General features: G+C 39.5%; 1 protein-coding gene across 1 annotated transcript in view; it reads right to left on the reverse strand.

The window, feature by feature from the left end:
- Positions 1 to 945: 945 nt before the first annotated feature.
- Positions 946 to 24,721, reverse strand: part of CNGA3 (cyclic nucleotide gated channel subunit alpha 3) — a 33,143-nt gene continuing 9,367 nt past the window's right edge. The window contains exons 3-7 of the mRNA XM_075523673.1: positions 18,484 to 18,600; positions 15,537 to 15,716; positions 6,995 to 7,102; positions 5,998 to 6,104; positions 946 to 2,518 (exon numbers count right to left, since the gene is read on the reverse strand). Coding sequence (XP_075379788.1) covers positions 1,110 to 2,518; positions 5,998 to 6,104; positions 6,995 to 7,102; positions 15,537 to 15,716; positions 18,484 to 18,600 — 1,921 coding nt within the window. The 3' untranslated portion in view covers positions 946 to 1,109. The remainder of the gene's footprint in view (positions 2,519 to 5,997; positions 6,105 to 6,994; positions 7,103 to 15,536; positions 15,717 to 18,483; positions 18,601 to 24,721) is intronic.

Consider the following 24,721-nt stretch of genomic DNA (forward strand, 5'->3'; position numbering starts at 1 on the left):
TACTTCGGAGAAAAGCGGGCACTAAATAGCGAAAGGAGGTGGAGTAGGCATCATTAAATGAAACAAAGAGGAAGAAAACAGAGGCCTAGTAGCAGGAAAGACTTTGCAACACAGGGCTTGTTCTCCCTGCCTTGCAGAAACCCTGCTGGGGGGACAGGCTGTCCCTGCCTGCCAGCCCATGCAGCTTCTTAGCAGCCTCCCTCTGGGACTGCCCACTTGCTGAGAGGGAATTTACTCAAGACCCTACATACAGGAGCTGCAGGCACCAGGGCCCTCTTTTCTCTTCCCAGGTTTAGTGAAGCCATATTGCCACAGACACCTTCCGCCAGTGAGTTTTTGGGGACTCCCTTCCAAGTCAGGCTTTTACCAGTGTGGATGGGGGGAAGGGGGATCTCCACTCTCTCCCCAAGCGAAGCCGTTGCAAAGCACCAAAGGCTGTCGCAGACCGTACCAGAAAGGACGTGAATGAGCACTGCTACTCTGTCAGCATGGTCCTTTGTGCAGAGCCCAGCTCACTGGAAAGAATCAAACTAAAGCATCCTGGTGCACAGCTATTTCATACACGTGCAGGGCTACACCGCATAGGCCAGGTACGTGCTGCTGCTTAGCTGTAGTCCAACTGTTTGCGCAGACGCTTCACTGTGAAAGACCGAAAATTTTTGAGATGCCTGGATGTGTGTCCATGCATTTAATCAGCTACTAAGGTAGCAAGGCAGAGCATGTACCCTATAAATATTTTTTTAAGCCCTTAAAAAAAACCCAATCTCTCCTACTTTAAGTATAATGCCTTCTTAACGCAGCATACGTGGGACAAGACAATGTATCAAGACCTACACATACCATACAGAATAAACATTCTGAGCACGACTTGTAAGAAACCCACTCCCAGTACAAAAAAGTACCCAAATGCCAGACCAAAATCTCCCCCTAAGAAGGTGACAATGTTCTATTTACACGAAAATACTGCTTCAGTTAAAAATGCTAAAAACCATTCTCTTGAGTTCATATAAAAATAATAATGTCTATGTATGCACATATGTATTTACATACATTTATGGCTCTCATATGCTTCAACCTTCTCCAGTAAATGAGGAAATATAAACACTTCATTACTGCTTTTTCTCCTCCTCAGGTTTTTCAGCCTCTGCTTCTCCCACTGATAAGGTGCCACTACCATATTTTTTCACTCGGGTTTCTACTCTGGCAAGTCTCTGCTTCACCTTTTGTTGAGACGAGGTGTATTCTGCCAAGAGCCTAGCAAACCTAGTCTGCAGCGTATCCAGAGCTGTTTCAAGTCTTTCTACTTTTTCTTCCAAGTCTTTCGGGTCAGCTCCTGCTTTTGCTGCTTCCTCATCTATTAAATTGTCTTTCATCAGAATCTGTCGCCCTTTCTCTTCCAGAGCCTTTTTGGCTTCTGGATATTCTGTGAGGGCTTCCATTAAATCATCTTTAGACAAGCAGAACAGATCAGAATAACCAATACTCCTTATGTTGGCTGTCCTCCTGTTGCCAGATTTGCTACCTTTGATGTTTAGGATGCTGATTTCACCAAAGTAGCTGCCATCGCTTAGGACTACAAATTGGGTTATGCCATCATCTGCCACCACAGCCAATTTTCCCTCTTTAATAATGTACATTTCTCTCCCAATATCTCCCTTTTTGCAAATGTAGTCCCCAGGACTGAAGACCGTAGGTTTCAGTTTCAGTACCAGCTCAATGAGAAGTCCAGCTTCACAATCCTGGAATATACGCACTTTCTTCAGTGTGTCCAAATGGACATTGATGGCAATTTCAGCCTTCAACTTGTCAGGCAGATTTTTGAGAACTTCCTTCTCATCCACTGTTTTCTTGTTGGTCCAGAGGTAATCAAACCACTTAATAACCCTGGCTTCCAAATCCTTAGTCACTTTTCGGAAATGCATGTACTGTTTAATGGAATCGACCTTGGCCTGGAACTCTGCCCTGGAGGCATTCATGTTGGAAATCATGGAGCCCACGTTACCGACAATGGTAGCGAAGATCAGCACACCCACCAGGAAGTCAATGACCACAAAGAGATACTCTTCATCTTTCACTGGGGGAGGTGTTTCTCCAATGGTTGTCAGCGTGAGCGTTGACCAATACAGACTGTAAATATACTTTCTAGACAGGCGCCCGTACTCTGGAATGGACACGTTGGGGTAGACCCAAGTGTCAGTTCCAAATCCGATGAGCTTCGAAATTGCAAAGTATATACACGCGTTCCAGTGGATGATGATAAGAATGTATAAGACAAGATTTCCAATACGAAACATGTTTGGATAATTTGTCCTGGTTTCTGTACGGTCAAAAAACTCAAAAAGCCGAGAAATCCTCAGCAAGCGGTTAAATCGCAGTTCAGGGTAGTTCAAACCAAGCTTCAAATATGCCAGGTCTGTTGGCAGAAGAGACAGCACATCCAGTTTGAACTGCATAGTTTTGGTATAATGATCTCGTAATTTCTTTTCATCCTGAACTAGCAAGCCTTGTTCAAGGAAGCCTTCAAAGAATAAAAATACAAATTTTACTTGTTAGAATAAAAGCGCAGTTCACAATTACCATCAACAGTACTGAGTGACTTACATTTCAGATACCTAAGAACATTAAAACTTGTACTGTTATGCATACATTGATACACTTAATGTCATTGATACACTTAATGAAAAATATTTAATTGCAAATTTAAATATTTCAATGAAGTTTCAAAGCTGATATATAATGATGTAGAGCAATGACTCTATTATTACCACAGTGCCCCCCAGTTTTCCACTCTCTTCTGGGACAGCTGTATCTTTGTCTTTTAGGTATCTTTGCAAAAAGAAAGGGGAGCTTCGAATGTCTCATTTGTCATGAATCACTGGCATGAGTCATAACTTAGGTTAAGCAAGTGTTAAGTAATTGTGTATAAAATCAGAGTGGAATATTTTCAAATAAATACCAAGAATAAGTACATGTAATGCATTGGGGTTTTTCTCAGAACAATATAAATACCCTTGAGATAACAAAATCCATTTTTCCCCCCCTGAGCCATGCTTTGTCTCTTGTTAAAAAGATGTTAAAAGTGACAGGATTCTCCTTTTCATTTGGGGATAATGGTTTACACATTTTTTGTGTTTCTAGTGAGAGAGCTACTAAGCAGGATTTTGTACATTGGAATCTCTTAATTCAAAAGACTTTGGAAAGTATTATATTGTAGGAATTACTAGAAGACATAAACTGTGGTAAGAGACCTTAAAACAAACTGCATCTGTGTAAGAGTTCTCATAGAAAGGCTGCCTGAGCAGTACAGCTGCAGTGCTGTTTTGTACCTCTGAAAGCTCAAGGCATTGAAAACATTCCAGAGGGAACAGCCTATGCACTGCAAAATACTTGCTGCAATTGCAAGTGGAGATGTCCAACTGTCTGCCCACTAGGCCAGTCAGGAGGAAATGTCCACTGAGAGGAAAACAAAACATTCCCTGTGTATCAGGGATTATCACATTTTGCTAATCCCTTAGCAATTTACAAGCAGCAGCTTTCTCAGGGAAGCATCTGCTGAGGAAGACCAAGCTGCATTTCTTTCTGCCCTATACAGCATGGCTGTATTTCTGGAATGCATGCGGATCTGTACAGCTGCCTCATGTATATGTATGTATGTATCTTCCGGTATCAGCAAACTGATGGTGACTACAAACGGAAGTCGTTCCTGTGCCATGAATGTGTTACCTCCCAGGAAACTGCTGAAAGAGCTAGTCAAATATGCCCTTATTAAGAGAGTTACGCAACTAAACAGAAAAGTTGGCCAGGCAGATGAATTTCTGACTCACAATTATTAAAAATAACTTTGAAAACACCTTCCTGCTGAAGGGAGATAAAAGCCCCTCAGCTCTTTTTTGTCCCCTCACAGAGCTGGATTCCTATAGTAAAATATTTTGAAAGCATCAAAACACGGCGTATGCTAAACATGACCAACTGCTGAGAGACATGAATCTTTTCTGCTTCACAGTACACAGTCACTAAACAGGTGAAATACAGTGAAACAGGCCCTGCGGCTAGACAGTAGTGCGCCACAGAGCAGTTGCCATGGATCATGGTAGCTGTGGGGCTACCTAGATCCCAGTTGGAAGCCAGTCCCTGCCCTTAGACAGTGGAGGACCACACTCTTTCCCAAAGGCTTCCAGGACCTTTGTCTCCAGGGCAGATGGACCTTGCAGACTTACAGAAGGCAGCAGGCACTAGCGGAGCCAGGAAGGGTTGTTAAGTGAGTTGGCAAAGATTTCAACACCTAAAAGATGTGACTCCCATATTTGAATACCTGAAACCGCAGCAGACACCTGCACTGAAGCATTCAGATCTCTGTGGCAATTCTGCAGTTCCAATCCAGGCCTGCAAAGCCAGCCTTCTAACCATGCTTTAACAGCTGTACAATCATTATCAGGGAAGTTTATAACTTGCATTGCCTGTACATGCCAAATTTCCGCTCAGTTCTTTCCCATTACTATAACAGATGTAACTGCAGAAGAGAAATTTAGTGGGCATGGTTGACTTTTTAACTACACAAAGGAGATGAAGGATGCCCCCCCCCCCCCCCCCAAAAAAAAGTCAGTCTTGTGATTTAGGCTGCTATCTGAAATAGACTTTCCTGTTGAACAAAGTACTTGCTAAGTTTAAGAATTTGGCTTGCTGTGAGTTGTGTGCTTCCCAAAGCGACAGCATTTTTAGCCTCTGTCTTGTAATTATGTTTACAACTTGTCACAACCCATAATTAATGTCAAGCTGTCAGCATGATTTTAAAAAAAAAGAAGACCATGTAAAAATCAAAGATTTAAAAGAACTCTCATTTTTATAATGATCAGTGCAGTTTTGGACCCTTTCAAGGGACATTTTGGGGCTGTGTCCATACCAGTAATAGAACAAGCGAGGAAATGTTTTCTGGCCCTGAGATGAGCTACCATGACAGCTTCTATTCACATGTAAGTTCTCCCAGCCCCCTCCAAAAATGACACCATGATCAACACCCAACCTCTGCTGTCCTCCCAGCTGTGCCCAGACAATGCTTGAGAGAGTGCTAGCTGGCATAGACCAAAGTGCATGCATCAAAGTACATCAAGGACTATTCTAGCAATTTAATGGTATGGATCACTGTATGTCATTGCTTAGGCCTATATTATGACCTTGTTTAGTTTAAAACAGATATCCCTTTAAGGCTAGAATCTGTATCAGCTGGGCATGCTCAAACATGAGGCTTTCTCAGCCTGTCTGGACTACAGAAACAGGGATGGGAAGCTGAAGAGAACCAGTTCACGCATGACATGGCATGGTCCTCATATATCCTTTAGGTTCACACCTCCTTCAGGAAGGCAGGACCTAAACAGAGGTGCCTGGGTTAATCCCATACTACCACCCTCCTGGGTTAACCCTACACCACCACCAGGCAGTGGGACACCCAGCCAGGACCTCGGAAATGCTGCAGGAGGTACAGCTGGTGGCAGAGGGGCAGCACTGCCGGTTCCAGGCAGAAGACTGCAGGCTGGAGGCTGAGGTGGGTGCCAGGTCTTGCGCTTGGCCAACTCAATAATCACTTCTGAGCAGGATGCTGCACAACTTGGCTAAGAAAGCAGCACTTGTGGGGTGCAGTTGGTTTCTTGCCCACTCTAATGAGCACAAGCAATATATCATGCATAGAGCGATCATGACATGCAAAGTGCCTCATTCACCCTTCTCCACATAGCCTGTTACGGTGGCTATTCAGTCAGCGCCTGGCATGCCTATTAAGCACTGATAGAACTGAATTTAGAGACAAGTGAAGTGCAGGTGTTGGGATGTCCAGCCTTAAAACAATCCAAGCTGGTCAGACACTTCATCTTCCCAAAGCCTCCATTGTTGGCTTCTGCTGGAGACGGGATACTACACTGGTCAGACCCCACAGGGGAATTTCTGTTTCCAGCCTTTATATTCATGCTGTATCTGAAAACACTGTAAAACCCCAGAAAGACTCACCTGTCCTGAATCTGACAAACATGTCAAGAGCATAGATGATATCAGAGCCATAATCCAAGAACAGCCATAACTTAATATGGTCAAACTGTAGCTCATCAAAGCAGGCTCTAAAGAAACAAAGATACAAAAAAAAAAAAAAATTACACCAACTGCGTAAGCAAAGTACTTGCAATGTGTGTCCTAGCAGCATGTTAGTGTACGTTACTGGCACTGAAAAATTGAGAGCAGCATATCTCTATGCCTAGACATGCGCACACTAGAGCTATGTCTAAACAGACACTAGGATCTTTCAGAATTCAAAGGTGTTTAGGCCAGGAGCAAAACTCAAACACGTATGTGCCACACAAGTGCACTTATGAATACACATATCCCTACAATTAAACATGCGTCAGATTTCATGGGTTATACATATCCATTAAGATAATTCCCAAATAAAAGATTTGTTTCTGAGTGGCAAGCCAGCCTCATGTCTCCCTGCTATCTGACCCAGCCTAAGGGAACCATTTCCACAGCACTCCGTTACTTTGACTCAAACTGATGTCCACATTTTAGGAGGGAAAATAAATACTCGATTAAAATCCTCCTGCCCTTCAAGCATCTATAGATGCATGATATTAATTTAAGATGACCCAACACTGCCCACACCCCTCCCTTCTGTTCTCTACTGGGTGATTGAAGACCTATCTCTAGCAGTGGTTCCTGAGCCTACAGTGGCCAAGGCACATCTCTGCAGCTAGCCAGTAGGTGGCACACAAAGGCCACAGCCAGCGCTCATGAGGACGCTCATCGCAAGTTACAACAAATTGTTTTTAGACAAAAAGATAAAAAGACACATTGGCCATCTATTCCCAGTGGTATGTATATCCCTAAGGGTATATGAATGGTAAGTCTTCTAGGTAAGCCACCCAAAAAACATCGTAGAGAGATAATTACACAGGAAACAAAATACGAGACACTAAATTTGAAACCTAAAAGTATTATTAACTTAAATCCATACCTGCACACTAGCATACACCAGTTATAGAACACGGGTGCTGCAATTATGGTCAGCCAGTTGTAATAAATATTGCTTGAAGGATCTATCACAAAGATCTCTTTTTTCTTCCTGGAAAGTAAAATGTGCAGGTTTACACTGGAAATGTAATGCAGTGACCTGCTGGATCTTCTCTTCAGGAGGCTGCTCATCTCATGATGAACTCACAGCGGCCTAAGAAGAGAAAGTATCCACGCAGGCAGCACCAGATGAGATGCCACATATTAGCTTTATGCCATCTGACATGCTCTATTTGCTTGACCCAACTTTAGAAAAAGTAAGTAACAGTGGAAAGAAAAACACAGACATGCACATTGCCCAGGCTGAAAACCACAGCCTTTCTGCACATGACCCCCACTGAAAAAAAGTAAAACGTTACATGTTTGTTATTATCATTCCAGCTAGAAGGCTATGGTCCATTGCTAGAGAAAGAGCCTTCCTTTCCAGATTAATTTTTATGGTTTTGGCAAATCCTGTAATGAAAATGACTGTATGAGCACACATTTAAACAAGTAAAACACATATGTATTCAAATACATGTTTACACAAGTAAGAGTCTGTGTGTGCATACACACATAAAGTGCATGCCTAGAACTAAAACATGTATTATTATGTAAAAGCAAATTTCACACATTCACAGTCCTGGCTCCCTAGGCCTCACAACAATGAGAGATGCTAAATAAAGCATACAGGCCTGGAATTTAAAGAAGATTTAAAGAACAGCATGGCTAATGGCACATGTAGAGTATGCTCAGAAGTGCCCTTCCCCAGCACGAGAAAGGTTGATACGGAATAGACAGCAATTAGGCATGTTATATGTAATCAGAGGAAACATGTATTAGTGGATTGTGAGGTCCACAGCTGCAGAAGTTATTCCAACAGTAACATGTGATAGTGTGATCCGTGAACTGTATAATAGTGTGGGGAATATGTGGCCGGGCAATGCTTGGATATGTATTTGTGTGACTTCTAATCTCCAAGAATGTAAATATATTAAAATGTAATGATAATCTATTTCATAGTTGTGTGTATTTCTGGCATTATCCCTGCCATCAGCTGAATGTCCAGATGATAATGTTAGTAAAGGAAGCAGCTTTAATCTAAAAAGTATTTACTTTGCCGTCTTCACAACAGGTTTTGTGCCATTTCTTCTAAAAACCTAGTCACCACCTCAAAACTGGTGACCATGAAATATGGTCTTCATATGACACAGTACACTCCCTTCTAGACCTTAAAACATCTATGTTCTTTGCTGAAATGTTTTAAAACACTTTAGGCTACTGCAGAGCTCTGGCTCTCACTACATAGTAATTGAAGCCAAAAGAGAATCCTTAGAACAAAGGCTTTCTAATAAAACAAAGCTTTGGTTAAGAAAGTAAAGATCTTGAGATCAAGCAGATTCCATTTGGGAGCAATTCCTAACTACATGTCCCCATGCCTACATAGCATATGCCACCATATACATACATACATATAAACTTGCATAACTCTAACATACTCCTTAACTGTGAAGTCCACTCAAATGCATTCTCTTTTTATCTGCTATCATTGTTATTTTTAATGACTGGTAATACTAAATTGTACTATGTTTGGGTCAGCTTTGGGGGAACAAAACAAGAGCAGGATCCATGTCCATCGAAAGCATTCAAATGATCTCGTTTTGTTGCAGAAATACAGCATCTCCTAATCAGCAGAAGCAAACTTTAATGATCACTAGTAATGAACTGCACCATATTAAGTAATTAAATATGCTAGTCAGTGTAATAACTAAACTTATTAGTAAATCTGTAATTTTCTACGTGTAAGATTTTTGTTCTTTGTCCAAACCAGACTTTTGGTTCATCTGCTCTGAATCATTATGGACATTCTGGAACAATGAAAAGCCTGTGCAGATCCGCAAAGCAGGCTGCTATCCTAAAATGCCCTCATAGTAAAAAAGTGATGTTCGACAGCAAATCAAAGTGACCAGAGGTAGCTGAATTCCCTTTTACTGACCTAGGAAGCTGTTCGAGACAGGTCTAAACACAGGTCTTAAAGATGCAACAAGTTTGTTGAGCAGTTGCACCTTTCCAAAGGGGAAAATGTATTAAAGATTTGACAGGCTAACATTCTGCAGCCTACAGAACAATAATTGTAGTGGAAGTATCATGATGAAATGCCATACCATGCTTTGTAGTGTAGGAGGTGTGTTACAAACACACATTCATTCTTTATACTTACTCTTCTTTTTTTTTATCATCTTTTTTGTCATCTTTTTTGTCATCTTTCTTTTCCTCTTTCTTTTCCTCCTTCTTTTCCTCTTTCTTTTCCTCTTTTTTCTCCTCTTTAACCTCTTTCTTTTCTTCCTTTTTGCTGTACAACATAACGTAAGGCTTAGCAATATTACCGATATTCTAGCAGTTAACGGAGAGGGTGGATGTTGAGGTACAGGAAACTAGACTAGACTCCGGATAGAGTAGGACAGGGATCCAACTGGTAAAAATGGTTTACAGGCTGAGGCCTCTCGAACTGACACCACCGCACTATCACATTAGGTAACCAGCTGGCTGATTCTGTGCATTAGTCACCCATGCTTTCTTGACCTTTTCAGACATCAGTGCACCAGGCTGATTTTAATTAAATGCTTCCAGTTTGTTTCATTCTTTAGAACTCAGACATTTAAAAAGAAATCTATCAAATGATAATAGAACTTGAAATGGCTTAACAAACTGTCAACATTCTTTGCATATCCAAAACCTCACAGTGACTGTCTGAAGCTTTAATGGTAATTAAATGAAATGAGGCTGAATTTCCTCTCACAGTTCTTTAAAACCAACATAGCTATAATTAATTAATTACCTCTGGCTTCAACAATTGCCTTGGAGAAGAATCCCAGTCAATGTTTGCACAAAAGCAGCAAATGTAGAGAAAACAGGTGTGTCTCATTTAACTACATAGTAGTCATTTTATAAATGCTTTGTAGTCAACTTGATTAAGCCAACCTATTTTAGACCTCTACAGCAGAGATCTACTGTATCTACAAGACAGTCCATATCTCATAGTCCATATCTACAAGATGACTTGTGCCCCAAAAGCATTTTTTGATTTCCATCAACTGTAAAGGAAGAATGGATTGCCTAGTTCAGATGCAGGTGTCTATGTGTGATCAGAGGAGCCATGCCCAAGTTGCTCTGCCTGTATTCAATTGCCACTGTATTCAAAGGTTGAGCATTAAGCATGAAGTTCCATCCTTGTTAAAAATCAATGGGAATTTTGCCTAGATTTAATGGAATCATGATTGTCCCCATGTTTATTAATTGCTTTTCATGCAATAAAGTAAAATATGGACCATTTAACATAAATGTATCCTACCATTCCATAGTATCCAGCACAGACCCAAGCTGCAAGATTTAATTCCAGATACGGATTTTCATACCGTTCAAGTATGTACAGCCTTTAGCTCATTAGAATGTGATAAGCCAGATATAAAGATGGATCTGACTTCCCCCGTTCTTAGGTTTGTCTGACCAGAAGAGTCTTGAGCTGGGTTAACTTATGCAGATAGGCCCATGCATCCTCTTCAAAACTGCAGAAAGTTTATGTCTTTCCTAAGATTCTGTCAATACTTAATCTTAGAGATAAATTTGCTACATGCATTGGTCAAGAATCACATAAGCTGAAGAACTGCACTCATTTGCACAAGCAGAAAATCCATCTTCTGAGATCTCTCTGTTTTGTATTTGAAATTTCTTTATTCCTTGAAGCAGAAAGTGTCCCTGTTGGTTAGATAGAAAAGACTAAACGTTCCTGACACGACAGTGTATGTGGATAAAGCATATATAAACATAACTCTCCACACGAGGTCTGGTTTGGATGAAAGCCATGGACTCCTGCTCCCATGAGAGCTACACGTTCTCTGAACTGCCAAGATTGGGTCTGATTCTCCCTTTGCACTGGTGTCAACAAAAGACAAATTAGTTCAATGACAGCACATCCCACAGCAAAGACAGAATATGTAATAACAGTTGAAAAAGTGCTGCTTACAGGATTTGAACCAACAGGTTAAAAGTTTAGTGAGCTCACTTGTGCTTTTCATGTATACTTAGCTCAATATGAGCAATACATGCTCATATTACTCAGATCAGAAAAAGTCTGTGCTGTGAATGGCAGTCCTGTCTATGAATGTGCTTGTTACAGGGAGAAAGAAGCACTCCAAGGGAGAAGACAACAGTCACTAATTTTAAGATAGTAGTAGCTTTCACCTATCAGCAACGAGCACCTGTTCCAATTCTTACCCTTAGACATTTCCATAGTGATGCAGCACCACAGTGTAATTCGGAAAAGCCCAGACTCAATTGCTAAAAAATGCTGATCCTACACTCCTCCATGTCCATGGAAATACCTACCAAGCTGACCAACACCACTGAAACCTCTAAAACTATACACTGCAACGGAGCATAACTGGAGGAGGAAAGAACCTTTGGGTTGACTGATCTTCTATTTATACATGCACCTCAACTCAAAGAAACAGTTTTACATTTACCAAGGCTGATTTCTACACAGCAGTGGGAACTGCCGCTCAAGTATTTATTTCTCTGCCACTGACCTCCCTGGACTTTTATGGCTTCTCTTTCAAATCCGCCCCCAAAAATCCTTCCTATTTAAAAAACATGTCAATTTTCATTATCTCACTGCAGATTTCAGATTTCACTGCACATTACTATGCATGGTGCCTGATCTAAAGGCCAATTCACAGTTGCTGTTGTTAGCATTAACATAGCTCCTCAATACTTCAAATGTCTGGCATTCTTACCAGAAAGGAAGAACTATGAGTAACATAATTTTCAAAAGGTAGGGCCACTGTACATTTGTGGATGTTGTTATGCAGGGGAAAGTAGGTTGAGATAGAGAATCAATCAAAAAGTCTCAGTGGTGGTGAACTTTGGAGGGAATATTTTGACAATTCCAACTTCCTCCTATGTTTTGTTTTGAAAAAGAGAAAAAACCATTATTTCACACAGCATCTAATGCCAATACTTCTTTTTCTCTGGCCTGAGATCTCCTACAAACTCATCTGTCAACTACAGGTATCTTTTGTAAGTGAGATTCTTCCATTTCTGTGGCCTCTGTTCATCTCTCTGTTGTGGTAACTCCCAACTTATCATACTCCCACCTACTTGTAGTCTGGGGGTGGAAGTCACTCAGAGGAAAAGGCTGGCCATCATCAAAGACTTGAAAGCATCACCTACAGTTCCCCAAGGGCAGGTACTCTTAGGTCTTTAACATAATGAAAAACCCAAAGCTTCAAAAAGACCTGCATCTTTTTTTCTTTATCAGTGCTACTGAGTAAACTGGAATCCAGTAACTAATAAAACAGTTGTTTGTGCCTGTCCTCTTTCACAGCAATACAGTGGCATCCATTCTGTGTTTCCAGCACATTAAAAGGAGCACGCATCTTCAGACTTAGAAAATGTCTTCATCAGCCCCTATAAAAATACTGTCATAGTCTTTGAATGAGTCAAGTATTTGCATTTCTCATCTGTCAAGTACTTTGCAAATCAAGTATGTTTCAGACTGTCAGGCAGGTAGGCAGACAGGTGTTGTCTTCATTTAAAAATAATGAAACATTGGAAGGATGAAAGTTTTGCCCAAGGTACATGAGTCATTGTCAGAAACAGAGTAAGGAAGCAGTATTTCCATTCTAATCAGTCCTTTGGGCCCTGACTAGCAGGCTAGGCTCCAGGCTTTCAGCACCTTTTTTATACCAGTCTAAATAAAATTCTGCACATTTCTGTTACTGTTCACTGCACACTGATTTTCCTTTTTATTAAAAGTTATGCAAACCAAACTGAAAAGTTGCTTCAGGAACAGGAAGACCTCTTGTTCAGGTATGTGCACAAAGGTTTTGCAGCATCATTTAAAATGTAGTTTGAGCTTGCCCGTGATGGAACTATTTGGAAAAAAACCCAAGAGTTTCCTAAAAGTATTTCTGACATAATCAGAAATTGTCCTGATTATTTTTAATTTTTGTTTTCATCTGGAAAGCAATGAACAAAATTAAATATCATCATGCATGAGAACAGATCTGCTGCTGGATACTACAGAGCAGATATGTCCTCAGATAGCTGTGGTCTAAGACATGCAACAAACATTGGTGTTCAGTGATTTTAAGTTACAGGAGCTCTTCACTTTTCAAGAGATTTCTCTTTGGTATAGCACTGTAAAATATCTTGTGAAATATATAAAATAGACTCCAAAGGACAGCTTCTGTCAGAGCTTCTGTTGCAATGCAAGCCTTACTATGTTGCCTGTCACTCTCTCTACATCTACACCAACAATATCTGCTGAACTGAAACACACATTTTAAAAAGATGGTTAGTTTTCATTTAGACTGCACAAATGAGTGTTTTCTTGGTACCCTGATCAGTATCCACTTCTCATGTGGCAATCTGAAATTTTTGGGGCACTTGATTTGCAAAAAGCGACTAGTATGTTAAAAGAGGAAAATCACTATAAGAAAATTAATACATGAGTCTCATTTAAAAACTGAAGAATTAATAAACCAATTCGCAACGCAGTAAAATCAGCCAGCTGAACTAGAGGAGGTAGGGACTAAACGCTTAATCAAATTCACTCCTTGAGAGGTAAGGGTAACTTCAGACAAAAAGAAGTTCACAGGGAGCATGAAGGATGCTTTTCATTCTAAGAAAAGTAGATCTTTCTTTATAATTAAACTATATTCTTAGGAAAGGCTTAGGAAGAGATAAGGAGTTTATACTACAAATGTTACTAGGCTGAAAAGGGAAAAAGAGAAGGAGCTAGTAGAAAGGTGTTTGGAAATTGTCAGTACTTACTCTTCGTTGGTGTTGTTGCTATAGTTGACATTAAACCTGGCCAAGGGCCAGTGACTGCAGCAAGTTAAATAAAACACATTAAAGAGTGTAAAGACTGTTGGTATTTCATACATGTGTTTACCGACATGATGGACTGACTTCCTAGCTTCTCACATATGCACTGATAAGATTAGGAAGGTCAACTCTGACTGCAGTGATAAGACCTTTTGAATAACTATTTCAAGGCACCGTTTTCTTTTTACCATGTGCTTCGCATACACATTTGTGACCACATTTGATGTCTGAAGCTTGTTCTCAGGCGTATTAGTGTGTGGCAACATGCATCTCACTATTTTTAGCCTTGTACTCATTTGGCTACTATTTTAAGATTTCTTCAATCCTTTTAAGTCTTCTTCACAGATGCAGTGCCAAGGCTTGAGGTTAAGCAACAAGCATACCTACCACTGCTGCAGAATTAAGCCTTCATAATAGAACAACTGGGAGTTACATGGCAACAGTGTAAAACTGAGAAGGCAAGGACAGATACTCCCAAATTAACTTCTAATAGCCTTACATAGCTATAAGGATCAATGGTTGGCCCAGGATCAATGTTGTCCTCTCTAATTACTTCAAATCTGCAGTTGCTACTGATCCAGATGTCTGAAAAATCAGACAATAGTCTGGCTAATTCAACAAAATGTGCTTTTGAGCTGAATTTCTAAGGAGTAGACCAAGTGAAGATAGTAAGGCTGTGCTGGACCACAACAAATCAAGGTAACCTGTATCATGCACAGCCCTTCAAAGGTTCTTGCTTTAATCTGAATTACTAGCTGAGATTTTGAAACAAAACTTATTACTTGCTCACTTACCAATCTTTAACTATGCAAAAAAATATGGGAGTCTATGCTTCAAAGCATAATGCCAAACAGAAAGTCAACTTTTGTCTTGGGACTTCATTTTCCTCTTTTAGCTGGAGTTAAATTTAAAACACTGTATCATATATTTATAAAGTAATAATAATTCATCAAGTCAAAAGACTGTAAACACATAAATGTCTCTCTTGCAAGCCTCTGTTGTTTTATTAGAAAAAATTTAATATAAGACTGAACCTGCCTTCCATACCAAAGACAGAGTTTGTGCTAGTAAGTTAAGTCAGAAGCCGAAGGATTTTCTCATTTCTGCATCAGAAGCCTTCTGTAATGTTAGCAGCTGAACTCCTGAGTAGGTGTAACAAAGCAATGACACATTTTGCAGAACTGCTTGTTTGGAGTTTCCTAACACTGACAGATAATGTGTATAACATTAATGTCCTGAAAAGCCACAACTAGCAACATCCTAGATTCTTGAAACAGAAATTGCATTCATCCTCAATAGAGAGGAGTTTAGCAACATCAAGTTGCACAGGTAGCATATGATAAAATTCCAGTTCTGAGAAACCATTCTGCTTGAAGCAGCATGATCAAAATCCTTTACTTCAAGATCTTTCCCACAGTGCATTTGAGGAGGAAAGAGAAAGTCTGCTGAAAGCCATAATACATCAGTTATGTGAAGATTCCTGGGCAGCGTTAGATACTCTGTTCATCTCCCATGCTAAGCTCCTTACCCTCTTCTTAAAATAAAACTTACATCCTAATTACCAAGAAAATACCATAACCTCAGTCGTCTTCCTTTAAAGTATAAACACATCTTCTTACCTGTTTACTCCCCCAGGCCGCTCACGGATACCCAGAAAGGAGCGGATGTTACTTTGCCTACTGGACACCTCTATGAGCTCTGGCCCTCGGATACGTTCTAGGAAAGAATCAGGTCTTTGGTCTTCATGGTGCAAATGTCTTGTGGCCCATGACCTCACAGATATGACAAATCGTGATAGCCTGCATGGAATAGACATACAACATTGACTGAACCAGACAGAACATCAAATGGCTTAAATCATCCCCACAAAGAGTAGCCCAGGAGGATTTTTCTCCACTTCTCCACCTGCCATGAAATTAAACTTGATGGATTAACTGTGTGAACCCAGTCACTTCCCACAATTTCATATATCACCTTTTGCAGTGGATCAGGTAAGTATCATCTCACATATCAGTTCCTAGTCCACTGTACCAGCACCGCAGGAGCAACAGAAGAATATTCTTGCCAAGTGGGGGCAAACCAAGTGGTTGGGGTGGGCCAGTTGACTTCTGACAAACTTCTGACATTATGTGATAATGGGGGAATCCTGGACTGACAGAATTAGGAGATATTAAATACTCACAGGATGACATGCTCAAGGGCTGGTACACACAGTGGAAACAAAAGCTGAATAGTTGGTGAGGGAGGATAGACTTTGAAATAAGGAATGATAAAAATTCAGCCACTTTCCCTGTAATTTTAAAGGGTCTGTCTGCAGACATATTAATTGCCTATCACATATAAACCTGTCTACTGCATAGGAAACACTATTTTCTCATCCTAAATTTCTAGCAGAGCACTGAAATGAGATAAAAAAAAATCATGACAATGTAATGAATTTATCACTGTATCATTATATATCTTTTTCTCTACCCACTAATTCACATTACGAATCCTTACAATGTTTTCTGTCAAAGTTCAAAAGGAAACATGTTTCTTGAAAATTTGAAAATAATGGAGACTGAAATCTAGAAAAGTGATTATATTTATTACCCACACAATACATTGTATTATTTCCTATCAGCAGTCTAGTTTGGACAAAAGTGGTGTTAATTCAGGTTTCCTAAACTTGGCCTCAAAAATAGCATAATGAAACCCTGAACAATGCTTAACTTCTTACAGAGACCTTGGGCTACTCAAGGAAAGCCCTTTACATTCTCTCTGCATCAGCTAGTGTTACATTTGCTCAGAACCACAAAGAGGTTGATATGAACAATTTAAATCTTATGGTAAAGTATATCTGCCTCTTGATTGCAATTCTCAAGGGCCTAACTACATTTCCTCATAGACCTTGCCCAGGTTCTCTTACCCTGCAATAAAAAGGACAAAAAAGGCAGGAATAATATCACATATCAGAAATTAGAAAAAGATATTTCTAGTTCTTTAGCGCTATACCAAGATATCATCATGTAAATCATCTACAACTTCCAACAATTAAGAGAATCCAAAGCCTACCAAGAATGCAAAAGAAAAGAAAATCTCCACATAAAAGTCTGAGATTATTTAATAGATTCCTCACTCTGTTCAAAAAACGCTGCATAAAATTAAGCTACAGAACTTTTCTCTTTGCCTGAGCAGAACTCAGCTTTCACTTAAGGAGTGGTATGGAAAACTACTAATATGCATGTTCTTACTTACATTAGAAAATAAAGCATTTTTATGAGACCTGTTAGTTAAGCAGCAAACAGATTTTACCAAATAAGACTGAGAGCTTCTCTATTTATTTTCTGATTTCTGCCATGCTATATTATTTTCACATTCTTATCCTTTACATCTCGAAGTAAGATACTCAGTGAAGTCTATCAGATGCTGTTGTCTTAGGTCCTTGAGAATTTGCATTCAAGAGGCATGTTATGTTACCATAATATTCAAATTGCTCAGCATTCATGTTTTCATCACAGGCTTCCTTGTATATTCAGAGCATAAGTAACTGTAGCTACACACATGTGTAACTCAAACTATCCTGAAAAAGGGTAAAGAACAATATAAACAAAGATTAAAAAGGAAGTTCTCAATATGAGTTTATATATTCATGTGCTTTATGTTTACACAAAGCACACACCTGTAAGTGTTTTCTGCCTAAAACCAACTTCTTGCAGACTTTGTAATCTACATGCAGTGGTGTCACTATCTGACAACCAAACAGGGAAATACAAGTTTATTCTACACCATCCAAAAGGCTGAAGTGTAAACAACACTCTTTAAATGACTATAGTTTTATAATAATTTTTTTCTTTGCTCTTTGAAACACACTATCCTTAAATTGAGTATGGTCTGTATTGTGTATAACAATGGTATCTGAAGACAGAGTTCTGGAGTCTCGGCTGGAAATACTTAAAGCAGACACAGTAAGTTTTTGAAGCTCCACTTCAGTTTTATGTCTAAGTCCCGGTAAAGTAAATGACTTAAGCAAATGGTTGACTTGAATTTTGCTGACTAAGGCTCCCAATCCATTATAAACATAACTGGATGCTAAAAACTGAGAGAAACTGTTGCACTCCCAACACAAGAGCCCCTGTCTCCTCCCTTGCCAGAGCCATCTACCAACAAGGGAAAGATCATTACATCTAATTTGATAGGAAACAAATATTGCATCAGCTATCAGCCAGAACCAAACACTTATCCATTTACTTTACAGTCTGGCCTCACTTCATGCATTTCCTCAGCGTTCAATATATTTTCAGATCTGATCATGTAAAAATAATTTAGGTTTTTTTATTCAGACTAATTTGTGTGAGCTCATTCATCATCTCTAGGATTCTAAGGTTTTCATTAGCAATGAGTAAGCAATGAGTTCAGAATCAAGGTCAAAAGCAGCTTCTGTTACTTTTTATAGACTTTCTTCAGCTGGACTCCATCCATTTTCTTTGGAAAGTGATGGTTCTTCTTACTTTGCCTCCAAATTGTGATCAGTCTCTTTCAACAATTTAAACTTAATACTGGAAATGGTATTAGTTAGCACATTACCTTGCCATTGCTCCCCTGCCTGTGAATGAGCTTGTCTGGGATTCCGATGGATGTCTTCCCTCCACAGAAATGACCCTCTGCAGTTCTGAAGACGCATCCTCACACAGTGAATGGGTTCTGCAAAAGCAAATTTTTTTAAGAATTCCATACAGCCTCCAGCAGACTTCCCCCCATCTGATTCTTTCCACCACTACATGAGGAAACAATGCAGCAAATTGTCCTCTTCCTAGTAATATGGCATACATTTGACAAACATAGAGCTAAGCCTATATTCCTACTTTTCTGGAGCCATCCAACATGAAATGAAGTCAGTGGAGGCTCTGCCATCTGTCAATCAGCTCAGAACCAGCTCAATCAGCTGCCAATCAGCTCAGAAGCCGATTCCTTACTGGTCAGTACTACTCTGGTGTGCAGATACACAATTATGGGAAGCATGTTTTCTACTCTAACACCTCCTGTAAGGCATCAGCAGCCTTCCTTCAACACAGACTTCATCCCCAAGGGGCTTTAAAGTGACCGCCCACTGCTTTTTTCACTGTTGTTCTCCTAGACATTGTTTGGGTTTAACAGTCTGGAATTTCTGCCAGTGCGGTTCCTTTTTATGACTCAAAGCAAATGCGCATCTCTTCTTGCTTTCACTCTTGCTTGGATTGAAAGGGAAAATGGTGATTTTACAGTAGTTAGTCCTGAGCAGCATCACTGCTGTTCTCACCAGCCTGCTGCTGCCAGCTGCACAATTGCAGGCCTAACGCTGCTCGCTTCGTAACTGAAACTTCACCTGTTGCATAGCAAAACAGGCTACAGATCTTCAGGGCTGCCCTGCAGCCATGACACGAGGCACCTCGGGCTATTGCCGCACATGGAAAACACTACAACAGCCCAGCTGCACACAACTGCAGATAGTGATTATAAGTTAAGCTACGTGCAGTGTCTGCCAACTCCCATGAGTTCCCGTAATTGTAAGACTACTTATTAGCACTGAAATAATTAGCATTTGAGAAAAATAGATTAAATTTTAGCCTCACATTTCAGTAATGGAGTTTTGAAATTGACTTCACTGGAACCTGGACTTTACCAGGGCTCACTCTGGATTTTTTTATAAGACTCCTAGGGTTTTCTCTGTGTTTTTCATTTTTTAGTATTCACTTTTACCAGACTTTGTCACGTCCATTAAGGATCACTTTTTTCCCCCTTCGTAATGCAAACAAAAACTCTCACATCAGTCTGTTAATCCATATTGCCAGGAAAGCACTGACTCTAACGATACTTGCAGTATCTTCCTAAGAACTGGCAACAGTGTTTTGAATGCCCACAAAAGGATAATTAGCAACTCAATTTTGTGTGTACTCACAGCTGAGAAACTGACAAACAGAATTAAAACTTTATTATTTCTACACAAAGAACCGTGCTAAAAAAAGATAGGTCCTGCCACTCCCAGAATTCTCAACTTGTTAACTGTTTTCTTCTTCTGTTCTAATAAGAAGACACCAATAGACACTGCTTACTATTGAAAAACCTTTATAACCTAGTTTATGTTGTGGGTGCTGAGAATATTGTGGATGCCAACGTTAACATGGCTTCTAGGGGAGAATGAATGAACTCATGGAACAGAAATCCATGACGGATTACTAGATACACAGAGCCCGCATTCAGCTCAAGAAGTCTCCTGAGCTGGATGCTGGGAGAGTATTAGAGGAAAGTATGTTGCAGATACTTGCAGTTTGCCCGCTTTTTTTCTTTTTCCTGGAGCGTCTGCCTACAGACCTGCTGGAGAAAGGATACTGGTCTAGTCAGTCTTTTAGACTGCACTGCTGTGGCTGTTTTTAAGTCCTTTTATTCCATTTTACAGAAAAATAGACATTTTTGTGTGATCTTAGACAGCAATAAATTCTAATATTGCTACCTCTGTTCTTACTTACCAATTATTACTATTTTTGAGTCCTGAAAATACATTTTTAAAAGAAGATAGTGGGAGTTCTTAGAAAATAATTTTAAGTGTCACAATTCAGATGTGAAAAAAATTGTATTTTGCAGAAATAGATAGCCTTTCATGGAGGTTTAAACCAGTATCTTTTCTTTCACATTTGGATGGATTAGAAGTTTGTGTTCAATCAGTGACTCAGATAATGAGTAGTATCTCACTATGTTGCAGTAACTCAACTGCTTTTAGTGACTGTACATTAAGTTGTTATATTTGCTCTAAATATAGGTAATTAAATATAAGGGTCACAAAACAAAGTACTGAATAATAATATAGAAAACAAAGTAAACATGGATTAAAATACTTTAGGTATCCGTCCAAGTAGAATTTAAAAAAGAAAACAGATTGTCAGAGTGCATTCTTTATCAGTCTAAGAAAACCCTACATAGGTCAGGCCCAGGAAATCAGGCCCATCAGACTTTTTCTGAAGTCTCAGAGGGAGATCTAGTTCAATTTCATTAGCCTCTATAAGCATACTGAAATACAATGAACACCATGTGATGTTCTATTTTGATATAACTGTGCTGGTTTATCAGTAAGAACAAGAGCCAAGCAGGAGTTGAAAACCGCTATCCAAAATGCACTGTTAACTATCCTTCTTAGTTCTTTTTTGTAAACTTGTTTTAGTCCCAGTCTCTTTTATTACTGACATTGCTGTGCTTGGGCATCTGCTGACAATAAATAAGAGGCTAAGAATGAAGAGCTCAGCTTTATTTTGAGTAAATGCTAGGAAGGCAATGCAGAATAGTGTGGAGATAGCTGAATGAGCTCTAAACAAGCTAGGTCAGATACCAAAAGCAATACTGTCCTACTAGCTCCACTTAATCAGCACAGGGTCATACTTGCTAAGTACATCATCTGTTAAGTGCTTCATGTGCATGATCATCACCTCCATACTCCTCAGCAGTGTGGAAAGCTGTACTCCACTGTCCCTACACAGGCTCATTGTATTTTGTGCATCTGTAACATTGAGAGTTTTACCAACTGTCTGTCCTCTTGCTAGCAGTAGCTACGGAGCACTGAATGGCACCCTCTAAAACCCAGTGTTTTCAATCCAGGGTATGGCTTTTGGTGTCTGAAGCCAGAAGTATGTTGAAGAAATGTTTCAATCTAGGTGAAAGAAAATGGCATGCTTTATGTGACCTGACCTGAACACCTTCCAATATGATCCAGAGTCCCATAAAACAAATTAAAACTTTCAAATTATTTAAATTACTGTCTGATCAGATTCTTACCAATAAGTGAACAGACACACTCACTGAAAAATGTTTATTCTGTAGGAAAAAAAAGGCAAAACTCTCAGACTCAACTGCTGGAATCAAATTGGGTGGATTATGGACTCCACTTGTGAAATTTTGAAGTCTATATTTTTACTTTGGTTGTTTGACTGTTTTTAAAAAACAATTTTCTGATTACTCTATACGTGCATCAAGACTTTCTGTAACTAGGTTTATGTTATAACTAAAGATAACAATTTGTAAATAAACTCAGGTTTACCTTACAAAAAAGTTATAGATATAACGTGTAGACAACTCAGGAAAATCCAAATAATTTTGTGGAAACAGTACTAACGTGCTTGCATTGCACTTTTACAAATACAGCTTATGTATATCTGCAACAGGATCAGACAACAATACACAAAGGGCTCCGCCAGGCAACTCTTATGAAAGCACCTGTCCAATATTACACAGCAATCACAAACATATTCCACTTTAATTGACACAAATGCAAATCAAAAAGTAAATCTAAAATGAACTCTTCCTTCCATTATTATAACGCCCTGTTATAACTCCCTATTATAAAACTCATATACTCATTCCTGACTTCCCTCAACCCTGTTCAGATAATACAAGAGGCCTTATTTGTCAGCTGGCTTTATATTGATGCAGATCAATATATGGGGCTATATTATAGTATATATATATATGTAGCCCCAGTTACAGATGGGGCTTTTGAGGCAACACCTTCGATGCATGTGGCATAGTTTTTACTTTATTTTTACAAAGATGGACTCATCTCCATCTGGACTCCATAAGCTTGTTTGGTATTTGCAGCAAAACAGTAACCACTAGCATTACTATCTGTGGGTGTTACACGGTCTGAAATCAACATGAGAAGAGGATACACAGTGTGCCAAGAAATAAAGAGCAGATTACAAAGCAGAAACATCAGCAGATTATTGTGCCTCCTCGGCTTATGCTGAAAAATATTTTATTTCCATGGAGGCAGCACTGTCACTGTATCTTAGAGAAAACGCACTGACACTGAGGTTTCTGCTCCATGCCTCTTCAGCTCTCTAAAGGCCAATTTATTCCGATGCTTTCGAGGTATGTAGTGGAGTAAGCTCTGGGAAGGGTATTTACATCAGCACCTGCTCTGTACCTGTCCCTTGCCTTGACTTAATTTGGCTCTAAATTTGCACGAAGATCTTCAAGCAAACCCTAGAAGACCATCTGCACCTAAAACGCATGCAAATAAGCCAGAATTTTCATTTAGTAGTAACTGTTTTGAAGTTTCGATCAGTTAAACGGGAATTGCTGAAGCCCTTTTCAGTAATGACTGCGAGCCAGACTTCAAGGGCAGGATTTGGCTCCAGATGGCAGTGACCTAAATTAGGGTTTCTAATATAAGCTGACTATCTAAGTTCCCATTATAGTCAATTGCCATCTTAGGGCTTGATTCAGTTGCCTCAATATAGGAGTCTAGTACCATTTGGAATACCTCAAAATACTTTATCTGACCTCTGCAGAGCACACAGGTCTCACCTCATATCCACTAGCCCCAGCTAAATGCTTCAGATACTCTATGGTATCTCAAATAGCTTTAGATGCCTATTTAAGACAACTAAATACCTCTCATAATCGACACAGCCAAACAAGCCTGAAGAGCTATTCAACTTCAGGGTAAGCTGAACAGTTCCCTAGGCTCCACTGACTATTAGTACTGACTACATCTCCACTGATGACAGCGGGAACTTAGACACCTACTCACATAAAGACACTGAAATCCAGATGTCTACAAGGCACAGCTGAATCCTACTTCCAACTTTTAGATAACCAACCTGTGTCTATAAGCTAATGTGCTGCCTGTCCTATTTGAGCTGTTTCTATACAGCAGCTGGATTTTAAAAATGAAGACTCATTTGTTATTTTTTGTTTTGGTGATTTTTGTTTTAACAAAATGTTTTAACAACTTTATAGCACACTACACTGTAACAACATGGGCACATGAATCACCTACTCCAGCATAATTGAGAATGACAGTTTAAAGATCACCAGCAGCTTTCTGTTAACTGTTTCAGTGAACGCTTTTCCTTGATAACACCTCATTCCACAGCAGAAAAGCACTTAAGCACATCCTTAGCATTAAGCATAAATTTAACACCCACTGACTTTAATGAGAACTAAGTAATGTGCTTAATTGCTTTGTTGAACTGTAGCCAACAGGAGTTGGAGAAAGATAAAGGCAAAGGAGAAATGCTGCTACTCTAGAAAACCTGGGTGTTTTCCAATGTCTATAGTTGTGTATTTTGCTACAAGACAAAGAAGAGCTAAAATTTTGGATGGGATCTATCTTTTGGTACAGATATATTTTAAAACAAATCTGAATTTAAAAAATGTGTATCAGAATTATTTGGGTGGTATTACAAAGGTATTGTATATACTTACTAGCAATCACTTCAGCAATCCAAAAACCTTAAATATGAGATCTCTTTTACAGAGTGAGATTGTATCTTTTTACTCATCTATGAACTCCTGTAATTAATGCTTACAACAGCAAACTTTCTTTTAAATAAATGGCTCTTCGAGACCATCATCATCATGATAAAGTGCAATTCATATTTCAGTCCCTCTGTCACAAGCAAGTCATTGCCTCTTAAACTGCAGATGACTGCAGTGATTTAATTCTACATTTAAGCCTTTATAACCACACTCTCACATCCCTGACAGTAATTCCATTCTGTGAGCTGCCAATCACTGATATCCTCTACAAAAAGGAGGTTAAAAAAAGGAAAGGAACAGGCTTATTTCTATGTGTTTTCCCTGATTCTGAGATATAACTTGAAATGGAGACAAAGGGACATGGCTCTTGCAAATCTCCTTAAGGAGACCGTAGGGTAGTATAACTAAGTCAAGAAAGCCATACTGTGTAGTATAAAAGCAGCTCCATTTTCACTAGTGTAGGTACGCCTACATGACAGAAAGCATCATGTAAGCAAAGCAGAAAGAAAAAAAGGACTAATTCAGACAGGACAGG

This window comes from Mycteria americana, chromosome 1 (genome assembly GCF_035582795.1).
Source record: "Mycteria americana isolate JAX WOST 10 ecotype Jacksonville Zoo and Gardens chromosome 1, USCA_MyAme_1.0, whole genome shotgun sequence".
Lineage (NCBI taxonomy): Eukaryota > Metazoa > Chordata > Aves > Ciconiiformes > Ciconiidae > Mycteria > Mycteria americana.